The sequence below is a fragment of the Trichoplusia ni genome, chromosome 6 (assembly GCF_003590095.1).
Source record: "Trichoplusia ni isolate ovarian cell line Hi5 chromosome 6, tn1, whole genome shotgun sequence".
NCBI lineage: Eukaryota > Metazoa > Arthropoda > Insecta > Lepidoptera > Noctuidae > Trichoplusia > Trichoplusia ni.
Genome location: NC_039483.1, coordinates 1,545,093 through 1,561,366, shown reverse-complemented (window position 1 = coordinate 1,561,366; position 16,274 = coordinate 1,545,093). Strand labels below are relative to the sequence as shown.

The window sequence follows — 16,274 nt, the reverse complement described above, 5'->3', positions numbered from 1 at the left end:
TACACGACACTGACACAAATTGTTATATATGACAGCAATTTAACAGTTTGTGCGAATATAATAAAAACATAATTAAAGAATTGAAAGTTTTTTAATCAATATTTACATTGAATTCAAGCTGTGGGTTCATGTTCTTTGAATGGAATATAATATGACGATACATAGTTCCATTAAACTTAAATTATAACAGAAAATATTCACCCAATTCTGAGTATTTCTCACATCAGTTTACCTATTTTATAAAACGGGTTGTTCGCTGCAAGTTTCAACCCTGCTTCATTTTCCAAGATGGCTGGATTATGAGACCACAGATCCATCCTATAAATACAGTTTCCTTCGAACAGCAGACGCCACGTGTTTTTTTGGACAGTTTATATCATGTATTGATAGGTCCTTCACCGCACGTGGTTTCATTCGATAGTGTCTTGTAGTGTGATCTTTACTTTCTCCCAAACAAAGACGAAACACAAACTTTAAGCTCTTCATTATATCTGTAACAATAAGAAAAATCAATTTGAGTTTGCAGTCTTAAATAATTGAACATAAAAGAAATAACTTATTTATGTATGTAAAATGCGTATGTTTATTCATTTCGTTACCGAATGAAGGTGGTCCATTTTGGTGGAATGTATTTTTTTTATAACCATTTACTTTAAAACAAAACACTTTAAGCATACAAATTATATTCTTACCTTCGAAAATGTTCTGTCTAAACATTTATATCACGCATCACAAAGTTTTAATAATGACTCCCAACCGCTACTAAAATCATTCGCACAATGTTTTAGGAAACAGTTTTCTCGTCTATTTATAGGTTGATCGCCAATGATTCTTTCGAGTGACAAATATGTGTAATTTTTGTAGGTAGATGAAACTGATTTTTTAATTCTACCTGCGTTAAACGTCAACTAGACACTACTGGCCTTGGATGGAACGAGTTACATTATTCGCGGAATCCTTTCTTTTGTTATTAACTTGTTATTCAAGTTCAAATAATTGGCACTAGGGTTTAATCCGTTTATTGTTTACCTGTTTTAACTATTATTTACTGAATTCGAAGGAGTATTAATTATTTTTTTTATATGTAAATAAAGATACTACAAATATTGCTGTTATGCCATTTTTTGGGTAGTTTTGAAAATACTGATTTCGTTTGTCAACTCGCACATGTTGAGTATGGATCGTATGGATAGAATAGTACAATGTTTACCTATTAATACTTATACCTTATTATACCAAATTTTTGCACTGTGAGACCAAACTTACTCACAACAAACATGGGGAGAGCGTGGATTGTAAATAAACTTCAACAAGTCAACATTTACAAAATAGGACACTTTTGTGAAGTTTGCCTTCTGGCTGGAGGCTGAATGCATAAATCAAAATAAAATATACATACTCAAATTAACGCGGCGGCGGGGTCGAACTTTGAATTAGAGTCGCGACCTCGCCGCCGCGTCCTCGTCCGTTAGGCCCGAAACTAGTCAAGAAACTAGCCGATAGTATAATTTATAAAAAAATAGAATAATGTGGTATATTTATGTACGCACATTTTAATTAACATTAATATGTATTCTTCAGGATCATGCAACAGCGAGTACAAGAGCTGTTGGACATCGTGCAGAGCTCGTCAAGTGATGACGAAAGCCTGTCGTCTGTCAAGAACCAGGCACAAGTACAAACACCGAGGCCTAGAGGTAAATATTATGTAGAAGCTATTGTTTTTTCTTTGTTTTGTTATTTTGAAGGGATTTGGGTAATGAGGATCTACCACCACTTCTTAAAGTAATATTATAGGAAATGATTAAGCCTGATAACGCACTGGCCTGTTGGTCTAGTGTTTTGTGTTCATGACTGATATATTGAAAGTGGTTGGTTCGATTCCCGCCCAGGATAAATGCTTGTGAGATTGATGTGTCTTGGAGTAATTTGTCTATAATATGTATGTATTAATGTACAAGTATGTTTATCAGTTGTCTAGTGCTCATAATACAAGTTTTGCTCAGTTTGAGACAAGATGGCGTTCTCTAAAAGTTCTCTTTGTTCTTCTAGATGTTTGATGCAATAATATTGCTTTAAGGGGTGGTGTTAGGACTTCTGGTTATTTTATCTCACGCTTGTTCAGAGAAATGGAATATATTTTTCTTGCCCTTCCTTACACTTATTTCTGATTAATTTATTTGGAGTCAAGATAATTAACCGATTTCCTGGGACACAACGAACGTAAGTGCGTGGATTCGGTGGTTAACACTGTGGATCTTGGACTATGTATTACAGGAATTGCAATGATGGGCATATGTGGCGGGGTTGCCTCAATAATAAAACGGTCTGGTCTACTATGCATGGCACAGTATTTAAAGATATTATTTTGTAGCATTTCAATGTAAAAAAGTGAATTTATATGTTTCTCTGTCGCATGTTAGCTTATAAAATACTGGTCTTAATTCAATGTGGGTGTTTATTATAAACCCAATATGAACTAGACTCACAGAATAATAATTTAATTGTAATAAATAATTAATATTAATAATTTCATACATTTTCTCTTAAAACAACTGGAAAATTGTCACATGGTTGATGGCTTGGCTTTAGAGTTTATTCCGCCCTTATGCCTCTAAAGTGTCTTTGCAGTTTGCACAATTTAATACTAATAATATAATGAAAAAAATTCAAACCTCAGGACAAAATTCTAACCTGCGACTCCTATACACGCCAGTCACATTACCAACAAAGCTACTGAAAAAAAAAAAACAATTAATACATTGCATCCGCGACACAACATTGAAAAATTCTCTTTATCACCTGAATGAAGCTTTATGTTTTATTTTACTAACCATATATTATTAATCTACTTAATATGAAAAATTCTCTTTATCACCTGAATGGAGCTTTATGTTTTATTTTTACTTACCATATAAATCTTCTTAATAATAAAAACAAATTATAGCTATAGTAATTAATAAAGATGTCCGTAAAGGTCGTCCCCGTATCAATCCGGTTCAGGCAGCGCCCTCCCCTATCAGCACCCCGATCAAGTCCAACCTCCCGCTGAAGAAGAAGCTGCATTACGTATCGAAACAACTCGTTGAGTTCACCTGCTCAGATGGAAGACAACCAATGTTGTTGTTCATGGAGAAACCCAGTAAGAAATTGTATCCTGAGTACTACAATGTGATTGAAAAGCCTATAGACATGATCACAATTGAAACTAATATTAAGGTGAGTTTTTTATTGCTTTATTTAGATTTTTAAGGAGTTTGTATTGTTGGTACTAAACAATTTTGGGTATCTTGTCCCTTCAGTTAACCTGTTTCGAAATTTGTATGGACTTATAGTAGCAAGTTAATAACTCGAAAATTAGGATTTATCTTTTATAGATTCTGTTACTTTTTATCACCATTTATTCATATTTTAGTAGTGTATTTCTTTCTTTGAACTAAACTCTGCATTCTGCTGTTCTTGTAAAACTTCTAAGATTTCTATAGAAACAACTGAGAAAAAATGTATAAAAAATCTTATGTTTTTTCCCAGAACGACCGCTACAATTCCATCGATGAAATGGTCTCCGACTTCCGCCTAATGTTTTCAAACTGCCGCCAATTTAACGAAGAAGGTTCCATGATATACGAAGACGCGAACCTTCTAGAACGAGTCATGAATGAGAAGTTGAAAGAGGTTAATAGCAGCTTCGAGAGGAAGACTCCTTTGAAGACTTTCAAGGCGGCTAAGTCCCGCCAACTGTCACCGTTTGAGCAGAAACTGAGGACTCTGTATGATGCTATCAGAGATTATAGGGATCCTAAGGGTATGTTTATTATTGTTATTTGTAGTTTCAACGAACAACCTTATCATTAAATAACCAGATAACAAAATAGATGTTTGGATATAGCTTTGGATTTTGCGGCACAGTAAAGGTTGTAAGAAGTAGATCATCTTTTGCATAGTAATGAGAACTAATAAAGGACACATTTTTAATTAATGTAAGAATGATGTCTTGTTATCTTCAGAATATTTTGATATCGCATTACTACTGGCCAACCGTACTGCGCCTGTTACGTTGCTTATGAAAACACGAACAGGGTAGAAGATCGTTTCACAGCTCATCTTTGTAAAGTGTAATTTTGTGAAATTTTGTTGATGAAAACAACGCAGATAGAAATGAATTGACTGAATACCTACGTGAATATTTATATAAATATATAATAATAATTAATCATAATACAGGTGGCGTTGTGTGAAAGTTGCGATACATGCCAGTACATTACTTTTAAAGCAATAATTTCCTCAGGTACACTAATAAACAATATTATATCAATAATTCTATATTAACAGCAAACCGCCAGCTGGCCCTGATCTTCATGAAGCTACCAAGCAAAACCGAGTACCCTGACTACTACGAGTTAATCAAAAACCCCATAGATATGGAGAAAATAGCCCACAAGCTCAAGAACAACGTTTACAACTCTGTTAACGAGTTGGCGTCGGATTTCATTCTGATGTTCGATAACGCCTGCAAGTATAATGAGCCAGATTCACAGATATACAAGGATGCTTTGATCTTACATCGCGTGTGTCTTCAGACTAAGCAGATGTTGAGGTATGTTTGTTCTGTTGTGTTTCGTTGTAACTGGATTTGTATAATGAGTTGATATTTGAATAGTGTAATACTGTAATTTATTTGTTTGTTTTTCCAAAATCGGGAATCTAAAAATTGGCTGATAGATTTGGAATATTTATTTTGCACAGACTAAAAGATTTATGCTATAGAAGCTAATTTTTGTCTGCATATTTCATATTTTTTGATCACTCACCAGGTTGAAAAATATTGTAAATTATGTATCCTATTTCGCCCTTCGGTGACTAAAGGTAATGTTTGGATTTGTATAATGTGAGCCTTTTTCCACTATGGAAAGAGGGCTTTGCCCGGCTGTGGGGCATATGGGCTAGTGTTATTATATTATAATGTATGTATTACACGCACCGTTCTGGATGGGCAGATCTTCAGGTCGCGTCAACATCAGGTGCGTCTGATACGATAGAAACTCAACTGCATGTGAATGTCAATAGAGTTCAGATTTGCATGAATACTTGGATGTTGTTTGTATTATGTTGACAAAATATATTTTTGATCAATGTTTCTAAGGAAATGGGTATTCATTCTCTTTTAAAGTGATTCTGATGAGCTGAGGCTGACTTAAGTATTTTCGTTGCTCAAAACATCAGCTTTTTCGTTAAGTTATAAAGTGAGGGTATTTAACGCCCTTCCCATTAATAAAGGTCCACCAGTTGCTGTTATCTATCTCTATACTTTGTTATGTTGTGATACCAGAAAAAAAAACGATTTCCTTCTTTAAAGTATTAGTAAGAATACAGTTTTGTCAGCTCACACCTTGTTTAACTATCCATATCTGTATTTGATATTGTCATTATATAAACTAGTACTGTTATTTGTACAGGGAGGATGACGATGCTGTACCAGATGTGCCGGCCGCTGTCCAGGAGTTGTTGCTGAACCTCTTCACGAGTGTCTACAACCATCAAGACGAGGAGGGCAGGTTAGATACTTATGTAGAATTAATTAGGGCCCATTTAGATGATACGAGATATCCCATGCAAGTTGCAATACATTGTACAGCCATGCAGCTCAAATAATATTAAAGCTTGTATGTTTTCTTGTATCGTCTAAATGAGCCCTTATGGTCGCTGTTAAGCTCTGCTAAGGGAAAATGTTGTATTCGAGAATCTGCTGAGTTCTGGAAAAAGAACGAAAGATTAAGGATTAAAATATTCATATATATGTTTGAGTCTTGCGAAAAAAATTGCCGACGAGTTAACACTAGGGTTCTTAGTTGTCATCGCAAAATTGAAATAAGAATGACGTACATTATTTTTATTTCAATTTGTTGGAAGTTGGAACTTTCTCATTTTGATTAAATATTGAATCATACTGATACTCTAAACGTGAAAGTTTTGAAGTATACGTGTATGGATGTTTGTTCTTCTTTCACGCTAAAACCACAGAATGGATTTAGACGAAACTTGGTACACAGATAGTTTATATCCAGGATGTGTGATGGCTCTGAATTTAAGCACAATATTTTCTTACTAAATCTTTAATATGACCAACTCTTAATACCTTTCACCTCGCCCCCAGATGTTACTCCGACAGTATGGCTGAGTTACCGGAACACGACGAGACCGGCAACGGCGAGAAAGTTCGCGCCATCTCCTTAGACCTGGTCAAGAGGAGGCTGGACAAAGGATTGTACAAGCGACTTGATCACTTCCAGCAAGATATGTTCGCTGTTTTCGAAAGGCAAGTTAGGTTTTTTATTTATTTTAAAGAAGGGCTTGTTCGTTTGTGAAGGCTTATTTTGTCGTAGATTTCTTCCTTTACACCGAGAGGAGAGTCCAAATAGAAACAATGTAACAGAATAGTTTGAAGCTTTTTTATATCAGTAAAGCAAGCTTTACTTCAGCATTAAATTGAAATATTAAATTTGTTTCAAATTATATTAAATTAATTAGTAGTTAACTATTAGAAACTGTGAAATATGAGTAATTTAAAACTGCACGACATCAGCTGCCGCTGTGGGTACTCCTTCTTGAAAAGCGGCTAATATATAACTCTATTTCTAAAGGATACCTATCGAATTCAGTGAATACTGCTTACGTCTGAATATATCTTCATTTTAACACCATTATACCATTTATTACATATTACCACATACATTTCACCTTCATTTTGATTTAACTAATCACTATAATCACGGTCCAGGGCCCGCCGCCTGTCCCGCACGGACAGCCAGATCTTCGAGGACTCAGTAGAGCTGCAGTCGTACTACATCGCGCAGCGGGACGCGCTGTGCCGCTCCACGCTGGCGTCGCCCGCGCTGGCCTTCACGCGCGACACCATGGCCACCAGCGTCGAGCTCGTCAAGCAGTGCAAGCTGCTGCAGGAGAACGAGGACGAGGACGAGACCAGGTACCAACAGCAAACACTCCTTATTGTTATATGGTTGAGTAACAACCTATTGGGTGCACGGATAGCCGAGTGCTTGAGGTCACCACTCCAAAGCCATTGAGCGTAACCGAGTGGTTGAGGTCACCAAGCCAAAGCAACCGAGCGCGACGTGACGCGGGTTCGATCTCCACGTAGCATACACAAAGATTAGAACAAAGCATTTGTGTGATCCACAAACGCTTGTCCTGAGTCCTGATGATTAATACAGGAGTCGTTTTTTTTTTTTAAAAAAGAGCACGACTTGTTATCAGGAATTGAACTGCCTGTTGGCTTCTGACGTGACTTAATATGCTTTAAATTTTAAATCCTGGGATTTGCACCTACAATTTGAGACATGGCAATCTTATGGTCATACCGCATAACGTACTACTATTTATGATTAGACTGCCAGACTATGATGGTCTATGACTACCACCTTTTGGCTACGGGCACGGGGCATGTAGACAAGTTGCACTGATCTGGGCTAACTCTAATATACGTTGAATCGCTCAAACTAACAAGTCTCGGTACTTTGAAGAATAGTAGTTTTAAGCATCACATTTATTAAAAAGCATTTAGTCAACCTTCCCATATAATTTCAGATCTAGCACAGACGACTCCATACCACCAGGTGGCGCTCCTTTACAACAAACAGCGTACACTAAAGGGGACTTCATATACATACAGCCGGACAAAGGGAACAAGGAGCCCGGTATCGCGCAAGTCGAGCGCGTCTGGACCAACAACGATGGCGTGCCTTGTGTCTACGTTAATGTGTATTTCAGGTAATAAACTTGTATATGTTGATAATTATTATAATAAGACAAAAGAAAAGAATTAGAATATCGATTGAGATAGTCGTAATATTTAGTCTTGTGCTATATACAGTCAAAAAATCGTATTAGCGAGTAAAACATAACGTCCGGACTATGCTCAAGAATATTCTAGAATAAATGTGTTGAGATTTTAGATAGACAGGAAATATCGCTTCATCTTGTTAATAAACATATTTTTATTTAATAAATGATTTAATTACAAATCAAACTATTGATCAATTTAATGCGTCCATTTCCTTACACAATTAATTGATAGTCTGGAACTAATACAACCCGAAGTTTGTTATAAAAACTAATTAATTTAATTACCATAATAATCTATTACAAAACATTGACTTCACCGAACCAATCTTATCCTCCCAATAAACAACATCTCCCACCCGCCAGGCCCCAGGAAACGTTCCACGTGCGCACGCGCAAGTTCCTGCAGCAGGAGGTGTTCAAGACCGAGGCCCACCGCGTGTTGCCGCTCGACCACGTCGCCGGACACTGCTACGTCATGAACGTCAAGGAGTACTTCAAGTTTAAACCTGAAGGTAAGTACTAACATCACTATAAGTAGATTGTTTCCACGTTTTTATACACGCACTTTTCTTGTTCCTCTGTGCGTCGTTCCGGTTGGATATTTGCAACTCATTTTTCAGGCACTTGCTGATAAGTTAGCAGGCGTAAATTGTCTAGGTAGCTTCAAACCCGATCACAATGCAAGTTACAAGTATAAAAACGATTTGAAGAATGATTTACCTTTTGATAAAATTTGAATGAAGTGATACCATGGGATGAAACCATGGTACCATTTAAAACCATGATTTTTTTTTTTTACATTATATAGGGTTATTTTTGTAGGTGAATAAACAAACTTGTGCTGATGAGTATCTATGCGTTCGGTATTTTATTTTGGATAAATTAACATTAAAAAAATATAAATGGTTTTTTCTGACAAAAATACGTCCAAAGTATATCTTACAACGTATAAATAAAGGAATATCGAATGTTGTGTTTATAATAACGGTCTCACAGTTAAAATTGTTTTAATTTGATCACAGGTTTCGCCGACAAAGACGTGTACGTATGCGAAAGTCGGTACAACACCAAGTTGCGCTGGTTCAAGAAGATCAAGGTGTGGGAGGGCGCCGAGAAAGAGGCCACACTCATTCCTAGAGAGGTAACACATTTATACAACTAATTTTATTGTTTTAAAGTAATGTTGTCGAAAGTTTTCACATCACATGATGCTGGTTAAAGCAATCGTATTCCTGGTTGTGTTTGAAATTTTGGTAACACCAGTAGCCACAATAATTATCCATTGAAAATGGTTCTAAATAAAATAATAATGATACTTAAATAGATACTGTAAAATACGTATTAGCTTGTCACTAAATTATACTTGCTGTTATTATAATCTCACTGCATATACATTATATTTTAATAACTATATAATTAAAGTATAATCTCTTTTCCATTCCTTAGGTGCCACTAGAGCCGAGTAGAACGGTATCGGTGTTCCGTGAGCGCGTCGAGAAACACAAGGATGAACTCGCTGAGCTGGAAGTGCTGGAGAATGTTCACGAGAAGGAGAGGCCGGTTAGTAACACATACACATAAAAAAAGTCTTAATGCAATATATAGAAAGTATTGTGGTAAGCAGCACGTGAACACGTGCTAGAAAACTTATTGATTTAAAGGGTTGATAAGAAAGTATTATAACACATCTAAATGATATAAGTTCATATTACTATACATACACAAATATATGTGTGTGCACATAAATTATTAACTTTTATTATTTTTGTTACTTCCTTTCCTGTTTGGATGGGACAGAATACATCAGTAAGTATTAGAAGTAATACAGTAGCTAGTATTTTATTCAAACATCAAAATAGTAAATACTATATTTTCATTTTTAAATTGACAATAGGTTTTAAATCCTCTTGCCACACATTCATTCATTCTTAAAGTAGAAAGATAGATTAATGCACAAAAATGATCTTATAGCATTTCCTTTTAAATATACTTTAACCCTAAAACCCTACACTAAAAACTAAAACACTAATTATACACTAACACTAAAATAATTATTATATATTACAGGACGTAGTGATGTACAACCCGCTGGGAACAGACGATGAGAACACGTACTACGAGCAGTACAACACCGTCTGTTCCGGCGTTATCAAGACGGGTGACTACGTGTACGTGGTGACCGACGGCGGCAAGCAGATGATAGCCCAAGTCGACACTATATGGGAGACTGGAGAGTAAGTATAATGTTTGTTGTATGGAAATTTGGTTTATAATATGTGTGGTCTATTTTTGAATAGTTTTTTGATAAACTTGATCGTTACGACTATTTCAATAAAAATTGTTTTTCCTTATTTTATTAACGTAAACTGTATGAATACAAACACATGCACTAAAATTGCATCCTTTTATTTGAGTCGTGAGCCAAGATTAATTCACACTTGACGACCTCCGTGGTCGAGTTGCGTACGCACCGGTTTCAAGGTGACGCTAGCTCTGAGGTCCCGGGTTTGATACCCGTCGGGTCAATGTAAAAATTCTTATTTCTACATTTTATCGGGTCTGGGTGTTTGTGGTACCTTCGTTGTATCTGAATTCCATAACACAAGTGCTTAAGCAACTTACTTTTTGTTCAGAAATGTATGTGATGTCCTCATTTACTGTTAAAACTATGTTTACTAATATTTAATGAATGATGCTGTAGTAATTCATAAACAAAGATTCTAACCATCGAATTATTGATATTATAATAAGTAATAATCTCATGTTTTTTTGTTACAGCAACAAGTGTTACTTCCGCGGTCCGTTCCTCATCTTCCCATCGGAAGTAGCAAACATAATAAACAAGGTTAGAATGAAAATACATATATTTTCACTTAATATTTATATATTTCAAATGTGCTAAATAAAATTATCATTAACTGAAGAGTATGTTTGATTTTCAGCCTTTCTACAAGCAAGAGGTGCTGTTGACCACGATCCACGATACGAGCCCACTTGTGGGCATCGTGGGCAAATGTTCCGTTTTGGATTATGATGATTATCTTAAATGTAAGTACTGTTTCCTTAAATAGACGATATCTTTATTAACCAATTTTATAATACTATCTAATGTTAATATTTTTAAAACTCGATAACACTAAATAAATCTTTATTGAAGTAATTATGGTTACAGTGTATGGTCTTAAAATTACATGTTGTCATTTTTAATACAAAAGAACATTTTTAATAAACAATAACACCTGTTTATCATGTTTGAAGAAGAAAAATTTATAGTTTCACCTTATATTATAATTACTATACCTATCCCCTTTCCTCCTAGGCCGACCGACGGAGATAGCAGAGAACGACATATTCGTGTGTGAGTCGGTTTACGACGAGTCCAACCGCGTCGCTCGCAAGCTAAAGGCGGGTCTTCGCAAGTTTGAACATACCAAAGATGTGACTGTCGATGAGGTAATGTGTTGTTTATTCGTTCTAACTTGAATGGTACAGTAATATGTGTGAACGAGATAGAACGCGTGTGTATTTCATAGTTCCACGTAAATATAATGAAATGTTAGACGAATAATAAATGATTGTAAAAAGAAGCGTGGAAAAAGAACTTATTAAAAATACGATTCCGATATTTTCCTTCAGTACCTTGAAACTTATTGATAAGAGTTTGGTTTCAAGGGTTGAAACATGTGTTTTCTTCTACTTACAAATATAGGAAAACAGATGAAAAAATCCTCTTACAACTAACTCTTCATATTTTAAATTAGTAGTCAGTTAAATTTCGGTCTACAATCCTACTAATATTACAAACGCCAAAGCTTGTATGTACGGTTGTTTGTTCCTCTTTTACGCAAAATCCACTGAACGGATTTAAACGTAACTTAGTGCACAGATAGTTAATAACGAGGATTAACATATAGGATAGTTTTTAATCTGATTCTATGTTCTCGTGGGATCAATTGCAATTTATAACTGACGGGCCTGCGGGCAACAGCTAGTACCGTACCTAAATATATAATAATATCACTACTTTGTTTCTAGATCTACTACTTCCCGAAGCCGCTGGGACCGCCGCCGCTGGCCACCGCGCAAGAGGTGCAGTCCACGTCCAGCGCCTTCACGCAGAAGCAGTTCAACCAGAACGTCAACTCTATGGACTCCATGGTAAGATATAACAAATCATTTTACTAGCTGGTGATCTATAATTAAAAACAGTGAGGCCTTTATATATATATTAAAAATAAAAATGATTAAAGCATTAAGGAATATAATGCTTGAGACGCAGGGGGTTTCGGACTACAGTGTGATCCACGAAACCTTGTCTAGGTTTCGTGGATCACGAATGATCTTCGTTTATATAATTTTGAGTTATGTTTCTGCTTTAATACCAGTCCAAGTATAATTTAAAGGCGTATTAATTAAAGGCAGCCAATAATCTCACCTGATGGTGATGAATAATGCCACATCACATTACTTCTTAAGGAACAAGTATATTGATAAGGCTTTTGTGCTAGTAGGTATGTCTTTATATTGTAACATTTATTTGTTCACTTACAGGACAGTAAGCCTCAGTTCACGAACCTCATCAACACGACTATAGGCAGTCAGGATGTGGAGATGATTCTTGAAAATTCGCTTGACGACTCCTCTCTCGCTTCACCTGCTACGCCCCTATCCATAGGTAAATATAACTCAGATTATTTTGATTTATGCATGATATATACATTTACATATACTAGAACTGTTGAAGACTTAGACTCATGTTTGTCAAAAAAATCAGTGTGAGAATAAAATAATAATAAATGAAAACCAACAGTAAAGATTATAGAATCAAATGGACTACTGAAATAAACCAGTCGTTTATTTGTTTAAATTGTTGTTGTAAAAAAATACACCTAGATAATATTGCTTTAATTATAAGTACGAAACAACACACTTATTTACACGAAATCTATCCTAAGACAAAGCCATGCACATAAACAGATATTTCAACTTTTCCTCCAACCTCCGTAGGTGGTAACAGCAACCCATACAACCCTTCAATGACAGCGACGCCCACCCAAGAACGCTCCAGCACGACAACAGCGCCGGCTAGCAGCAAGAAGAAGAAAGACAACAAACAGAAGATAGTCACCGGCTACATTCTGTACTCCAGCGAAGTTAGGAGGGCCATCGTAGCGAATAACCCTGAGTCGACTTTCGGTAAGTCTCAACAAAAAAACATTCATTTAATAAGCTACTAAGTAGCAATTTCTAAATGTCAAATTGTCCATTTGTCAATCATTTACTGGCTAGGCAGTGCGGTATTACGGTATATTGCAAAAAAAGGATTAAAAACGAAAAAAGAGCCTGAATAAGGTCTATTTCAAATCTTTGTTATATTTTATCATCTGACTACAAGGAAGTAAGAGTACAATTTGCTTTGGTTTTGCAATATACGTAGCGCCGTTGACGGCTAGGTGATGGCAAATACTACCAAAATGTTACTCTCATTGTGTTGCCATAAACGGAAAACGGCATCTATTGTCAATGTTATACTTTTTGAAAGACGTTTCAAATTCTTCAAGCTAGCACTTTAAATTCATTAAAACTTTAATTCTTGGCCATTATGTGTAAATATTATCATTCTATGTGTGCCAACATTCTTTGTGTAAGCGCTATGGATGCCCCGTGGTTCAATTCTGTTTAATTCATAAAACAAAGAATAAATCTTAAATAACTTAAAATTATTAAATGATGTAACGGTTTACTCACGCGTATTTATCGGGGTAGCCCGACTAGTTTCGGACCCAACCGGAGTCCTTAATCATGAGCAGACGCGGCGGGATCGCGAGTTCGACTCGCGATCCCGCCGCGTCTGCTCAAACTAGTCGGGCTACCCCGATAAATACGCGTGAGTAAACCGTTACATCATTTAATAATGAATCAGTCTCACGATAGTTATTATAAAAACTTAAAATTAAATTACTTATTAATATTCAAACCGTAATTTTTGGTGCTTTAATGCCTTAAATTAACTTTTTTACTAGGCTTGCCATGCCCAGACCTTTGCGTCGAGTAAATATTCAAAAATCAAATGTTTAAAGTAGTAAACACAAACAAGAATTGAATAACTGTCCAACCAACTGTCTTCATTATCTTTGTGTGTGTAACCGCAGCTTTACAACTGTCCTATATGTCTGATCCTAACGCCACCTATATGTAAATCTAGCTAGCAAGGATAAATCTTTAAAATTAGGTAGGTATTGTACCTCTACTCGTTTAGTTGGCTTTCTCATATAATGCACGCTATCCCTTCAGTTATAAGTTAAGGCCTATTCAGACTTAACGGTATTCGCTACCTTTTGATACAGCAAAAACCAGTTGATCCCTTTTCTCGTCAAAATAGATTTCGCTATTCTCGTATCTCGTAAATTTTATTCTAAATTTCTCATAAAAGACCCGTGCAGTAACGAAATCCTACTAAGGTGTGAATAGGCTTTAATTGTTGTGTACGATTATAACCACATAGTTTCGTACTAATCCTACAGCTGATTTCTCGATCGCTGATGAACACAAACGAAATTATTTATCTGTTGAATCTACTGTGAATGGTTGTTAGTCTTTTACTCAACCAACCACAGTCATTATCAGATTGAATTGTACAGCCTTTGGGAAACTGTTAATTTTCAATTGCTTAGTCATTTGTTTTAACACTTTGGATTAGTTCAGTGTACGTACAATGGTTAAAGAATTATTTGTTTAGAGTTTTTTTTTGTATAGTAAAACTTAAATAGTTCTCTCAGAGACGTTGTAAATAAAGAAATTTACTTCAATCAGGTGAGTATATTTTAGTTCATGTTAAAAAACCTTTAGTTATTCCTTTCTGATCTTTTTGAAAGGTAACAAAAACAAGATCTCGAGTTAAAAGCTTACTATTTAATAAAGAGTTGTGATCAGCAGATTGACCACAAATAACAATTACAATGAATGATGAATGTTCTGAAATATACCAGTCTGTATCTTAACGTTTCTGAGTGAAAATGTAAATAAAGTTAGTTTAGTCCAAAAAACTATATACCTAGCTATAGAAAATAATATCATTAAAACTGTTGAACCTTAACAATAAAAAAAAAACATCAAGTACCAACATAATCTTTCAAATTTTACGCACACACGGACAACCAGAGAAAGAGTCGTCGAGAAAATTAATGTCGCGTTCTAAGGTACGTGTATAGATGTAGTGTGTGTTGTAGGCGAGATATCGAGGATAGTGGGGAACGAGTGGCGCTCGCTGCCGGCCTCCACCAAGCAGAGCTGGGAGGAGCGCGCCACGCGCTGCAACGAGGAGACCTCCGCCAGGCTCGCCGAGGAGATGAGGGAACTCGCCCAGCACGTTAGTTGTTGTCTAGATTTAAGTTTTAATGAACAGCAATTTGACTTCATTTTAGGTCTTTAAAATATGTACCTATCTTTTCTCTTGTTATTTCGTTTAAAAGTATTTTTTTTTGTAAGTACAGGGTGACTGCTTAGAATTGAAAATAGAAGTTCGTATCAATATCAAAAATCAAAATCCATTTATTCAAAATAGTCTACAAAGTAGCACTCATTGAATGTGAAAGTTACACACAGTATAAATATCATAAGAATTTATATTATTAGATTATTTTATTTCAATAATATAGTCATATTATTGATATTTACACTTATACACTTAAAATAAGTACTGAAAAACAAAACCAATAATTAGAGTAACGCATCAAAAAAATCATCGGCATTATCATAGTCATTTTAAAACCCTATTGGTATACTGTCAAATTTAAGTAGTCAGTTTTCAATAAGATATATTACGTATTCGACGATTTGAATGAATTATTTATTCACTTATCCTTAATCATTCCCCTACGATTCTGTAAAGACAGTCACGAAAACCCCAATTATAAGTATACTAGGTACTCACTAACCGGTACACGTGTACTTAACAGACGCCGATGGAAATGACATACGAATGCGCTTGGGACACCTGCGACTATCAGTTCGAGGATCTATCTGACTGCATGGAACACTGCATCGGTGATGGCGGGAACAGTAAGTATTTATACCGTTATATTAGCTCTTGGAACTAACGAGACTTGGTAACCCTTAATACTTGCTATTTACGATTGCCAAATGGAAATTGGACTAAAATTACACTAGTCGTATTCTTGTGTTGACAGTGAGTGTTCCGCCCCGTACTGAATTTCCAATTATTGTGATGGCAAAATACTTAAGAGAATACGAATGGTGTCAAATAATCCAATATCCATGAATTCAAAGGGAATTGTAAATAACGGAATTGGGTCACAGGTTTTGATTTTGAAGGCAAGATCATGTTAATGGTGATCAGATCAAAGCCTGCGCTAAAACAGAGATCTGAATAAGAAATATTTCAAATTCTT

General features: G+C 35.6%; 1 protein-coding gene across 6 annotated transcripts in view; it reads left to right on the top strand.

The window, feature by feature from the left end:
• The window catches only part of LOC113494716 (protein polybromo-1-like), a 33,323-nt gene that overhangs the window by 7,674 nt on the left and 9,375 nt on the right, over positions 1–16,274 (top strand). For 4 of the 6 annotated variants that reach the window (XM_026873150.1, XM_026873147.1, XM_026873151.1 and 1 more), the window contains exons 9-28: positions 1,582–1,697; positions 2,966–3,219; positions 3,532–3,805; positions 4,333–4,597; positions 5,457–5,555; positions 6,155–6,316; positions 6,779–6,985; positions 7,606–7,788; positions 8,227–8,375; positions 8,886–9,004; positions 9,310–9,423; positions 9,931–10,097; positions 10,642–10,708; positions 10,788–10,911; positions 11,183–11,316; positions 11,899–12,021; positions 12,415–12,538; positions 12,871–13,059; positions 15,093–15,232; positions 15,822–15,924. In XM_026873150.1, the coding sequence (XP_026728951.1) occupies positions 1,582–1,697; positions 2,966–3,219; positions 3,532–3,805; positions 4,333–4,597; positions 5,457–5,555; positions 6,155–6,316; positions 6,779–6,985; positions 7,606–7,788; positions 8,227–8,375; positions 8,886–9,004; positions 9,310–9,423; positions 9,931–10,097; positions 10,642–10,708; positions 10,788–10,911; positions 11,183–11,316; positions 11,899–12,021; positions 12,415–12,538; positions 12,871–13,059; positions 15,093–15,232; positions 15,822–15,924 (3,113 nt within the window). The remainder of the gene's footprint in view (positions 1–1,581; positions 1,698–2,965; positions 3,220–3,531; positions 3,806–4,332; positions 4,598–5,456; positions 5,556–6,154; positions 6,317–6,778; positions 6,986–7,605; positions 7,789–8,226; positions 8,376–8,885; positions 9,005–9,309; positions 9,424–9,930; positions 10,098–10,641; positions 10,709–10,787; positions 10,912–11,182; positions 11,317–11,898; positions 12,022–12,414; positions 12,539–12,870; positions 13,060–15,092; positions 15,233–15,821; positions 15,925–16,274) is intronic. The other 2 variants (XM_026873149.1, XM_026873152.1) reach the window with 2 other exon arrangements.